We start from the raw sequence: 2,867 nt of genomic DNA, 5'->3' as shown, positions 1-2,867 counted from the left end.
TAATAAATTAATAAATTAATAAATTAATAAATTAATAAATTAATAAATTAATAAATTAATAAATTAATAATTAATAAATTAATTAAATTAATAAATTAATAAATTAATAAATTAATAAATTAATAAATTAATAAATTAATAAATTAATAAATTAATAAATTAATAAATTAATTAAATTAATAAATTAATAAATTAATAAATTAATAAATTAATAAATTAATAAATTAATAAATTAATAAATTAAATTATAATCTAATAAATTAATAAATTAATAAATTAATAAATTAATAAATTTAATAAATTAATAAATTAATAAATTAATAAATTAATAATTTAATAAATTTATAAATTAATAAATTAATTAAATAAATAAATACATAAATAGAAAATAAAATGTCCCTTTAAAACACTTCTGATATCAAACAAAAACAGCTCTTAACGAGGTTAAGAAAATAGTGACGACCTCACCTTTAACATACAAAAGTTCTGATATCATAATTTGTGACAAAAAATAATTTACCATTCGAAAAAAATAATAACACCAAAAAAACACACACAGTGTTTTTTATAATTTTTGCGAATGTAAAATTATTTTTCGTCACAGGTTATGATATCAATACTTTCGTTAAACATATTATCTATGACGATTTTGTCTTATATTTTTGGGCGGTTTTTCTTAATGCTAGGGCGATTTTATGTTTAGGGCGTTTATCTAGTAATTAGAAAAATAATTTTATGAGTGTAGGCTAAAACGATTTCTTTGAAATACATTCTAAGGTTTATAGCTTCGCACTATTTAGTTAATATGACTATATGTTATATTAGCTTGATTACCAAGAGTTTATTAATAGTTATTTTTTTATTTTATTACTTTTAATTTATGATGTGGACCTTATCAGCCCAAGTGCCAAATATGCTGATCCCCTCTGCACTCTTCTCTTCTCAATTATTGTAATAATGACGACGGTTCAGCTGTTTAGAGAGTCTGTGTACATCCTTGTGAATGCAGTTCCACAAAAGCTTAGTTTACACACCCTGCATTCCGAGCTGGGCTAGCCTCGAGGGTGTCAGGTAAATAATTCCACGGTATCTGCCAAATCGAACTTACTTTAAAGACTTATTTATATTGGCAGATCTGTGCATCACCTAAACGTATGGCAGCAATCGACTCAGCTTACGGTAATGATGGTGCATCTCGTCACAGGTTAAGTTTCTAAAATCGATGTATCTCATCTGCTCATATTTGCTTGGCAGACTCTCGAACAGACGGCAGAGCGGTGCTCCAGGCGGCCTCAGAGCTCGTGTCCGGCTCAAGATACAACATAAACCATGCCACTATTCAAATCGAACAAACAACTGCGCAGCCGTAATAATTGATCAACTTTTAGTGGAACTACTTTATAGCACTATTTTTTGACCCTACCAATGAAATCGAAGGCATCTTGTGATTTCAGCCACCTTTTAATGATGTGTCCCATTTGTGTGTGTCCCCTCGATGGCTACTTAATTACTTATAGTTTCATATGATATACTTTTGTATTTGTATTTATAACCAGAGTTCTTACTCCAAATAAAATATTAAATCATTCAGATAAATACAATCCAAAAAGTACATGGTCAAAAAATTGTATTTTTTTTAGTACTACAGCTCAGAAAAAACCGGACCCCAATTTCTTTTAAGCCCAAGAGCTAAAAGGAAGTCAAGATCGAAATGGGATTATTTAAGACCAAAATGGCTTTTACACCGTCATCATTATTTTAAAATAGTTTCATTACTTTCGTACGCAGCGCATTTTAGATTTTTGTAATTGTGTAAATGCAATTTAGTTTTGATTATCAATATCTATCTTCATGCCAAAAAATTGTCCAAATCGGACTATCCATTAAGAAGTTATAAGCATATAAGGAAATCTACGCTAGGTGGCGCTATTGCGGGGGTGTGTAATATTGTAAGCATTCGCTTTGCTGCTTGCATATCTTCATCTACCCTCTTTTTCCTTTCAGCTGAGTGAAGTGTATCTAATAGTCGAGATATCGTTCTGTCTTGTTTGAATTTAAGGATTTTCTTTTGTTAGAAAAGATTACACAGTTTTTCTTAAGTTTAGGGCAAGAGTAAAGGAATGTTTTCTTGAACTAAGACAAAAACAAAGAAGAACGGTATAGTGCAGTGCCTCGACTATCAGATACCCGATACTCAGTTGAAGGGAGCAAGAGAGAGATGGATACATACAAGTAGCAAAGCGAGATTGCCACCCTACATGCGGCTTTAAAATGTATTTTCTAGCACAAAACTGTATGAGCCACAGTTTTGGGCGTTTTTGTGGGCATTAGAGTGGGCGTGGCCCTTACGCTGCGTAAAGTGCAAAGGAACTTTAATTGGAAATTCTAATTCTCTAGCAATGACAGTTTCCGTTAGCGTTAATATTGACTATTTTTTAAAGTTTTTGGGCGGTTTGTGGGCGTTAGAGTGGGCGAGTATGAACGCTGAGATTTCGGAAACTATAAAAGCTAGAGGGGTTGGGACTTGGCATGCAGATTCTTGGGCTTCCTTCGCAGCGCAAGTTTGTTTCAGCAGGGTGCCACGTTCACTCTAACGCCCACAATCGTACCATAACACTAAAATCAGTCCAGCTCCTACAGTTTTTTAATTTAATTGAGCGTTTTTTCTTTTTATCAATACCAACCTATATGCCAAAAATTATTGAAATCGGACTATTCAATTAAAAGTTATAACCAACTATAATTAATATTTTGCAATTCAGTGGAGATTGCACACCACCTGTATCAAATAAGCAGTTTTCACTTATACGCAACCAAGCCGCTAGGGACGCTATCTGCTAGTTGGCCCTGTATGCTAAGTGGCGCTA

The 2,867-nt window shown here is 31.6% G+C and overlaps 1 protein-coding gene across 1 annotated transcript; it reads left to right on the top strand.

The window, feature by feature from the left end:
- Positions 1-872: 872 nt before the first annotated feature.
- LOC139354528 (proton-coupled zinc antiporter SLC30A8-like) lies at positions 873-1,589 on the top strand. Its single transcript, XM_070998781.1, has 3 exons — positions 873-1,071; positions 1,134-1,204; positions 1,255-1,589. Exons 1-3 carry the CDS (start codon positions 1,004-1,006, stop codon positions 1,368-1,370), a joined length of 255 nt encoding a protein of 84 aa, XP_070854882.1. The 5' UTR covers positions 873-1,003; the 3' UTR covers positions 1,371-1,589.
- The last annotated feature ends 1,278 nt before the right edge of the window (positions 1,590-2,867 follow it).

The sequence above is a fragment of the Drosophila suzukii genome (assembly GCF_043229965.1).
Source record: "Drosophila suzukii chromosome 2 unlocalized genomic scaffold, CBGP_Dsuzu_IsoJpt1.0 scf_2c, whole genome shotgun sequence".
In the NCBI taxonomy this organism is placed as follows: domain Eukaryota; kingdom Metazoa; phylum Arthropoda; class Insecta; order Diptera; family Drosophilidae; genus Drosophila; species Drosophila suzukii.
This window is presented reverse-complemented; position numbering and strand designations above follow the sequence as displayed.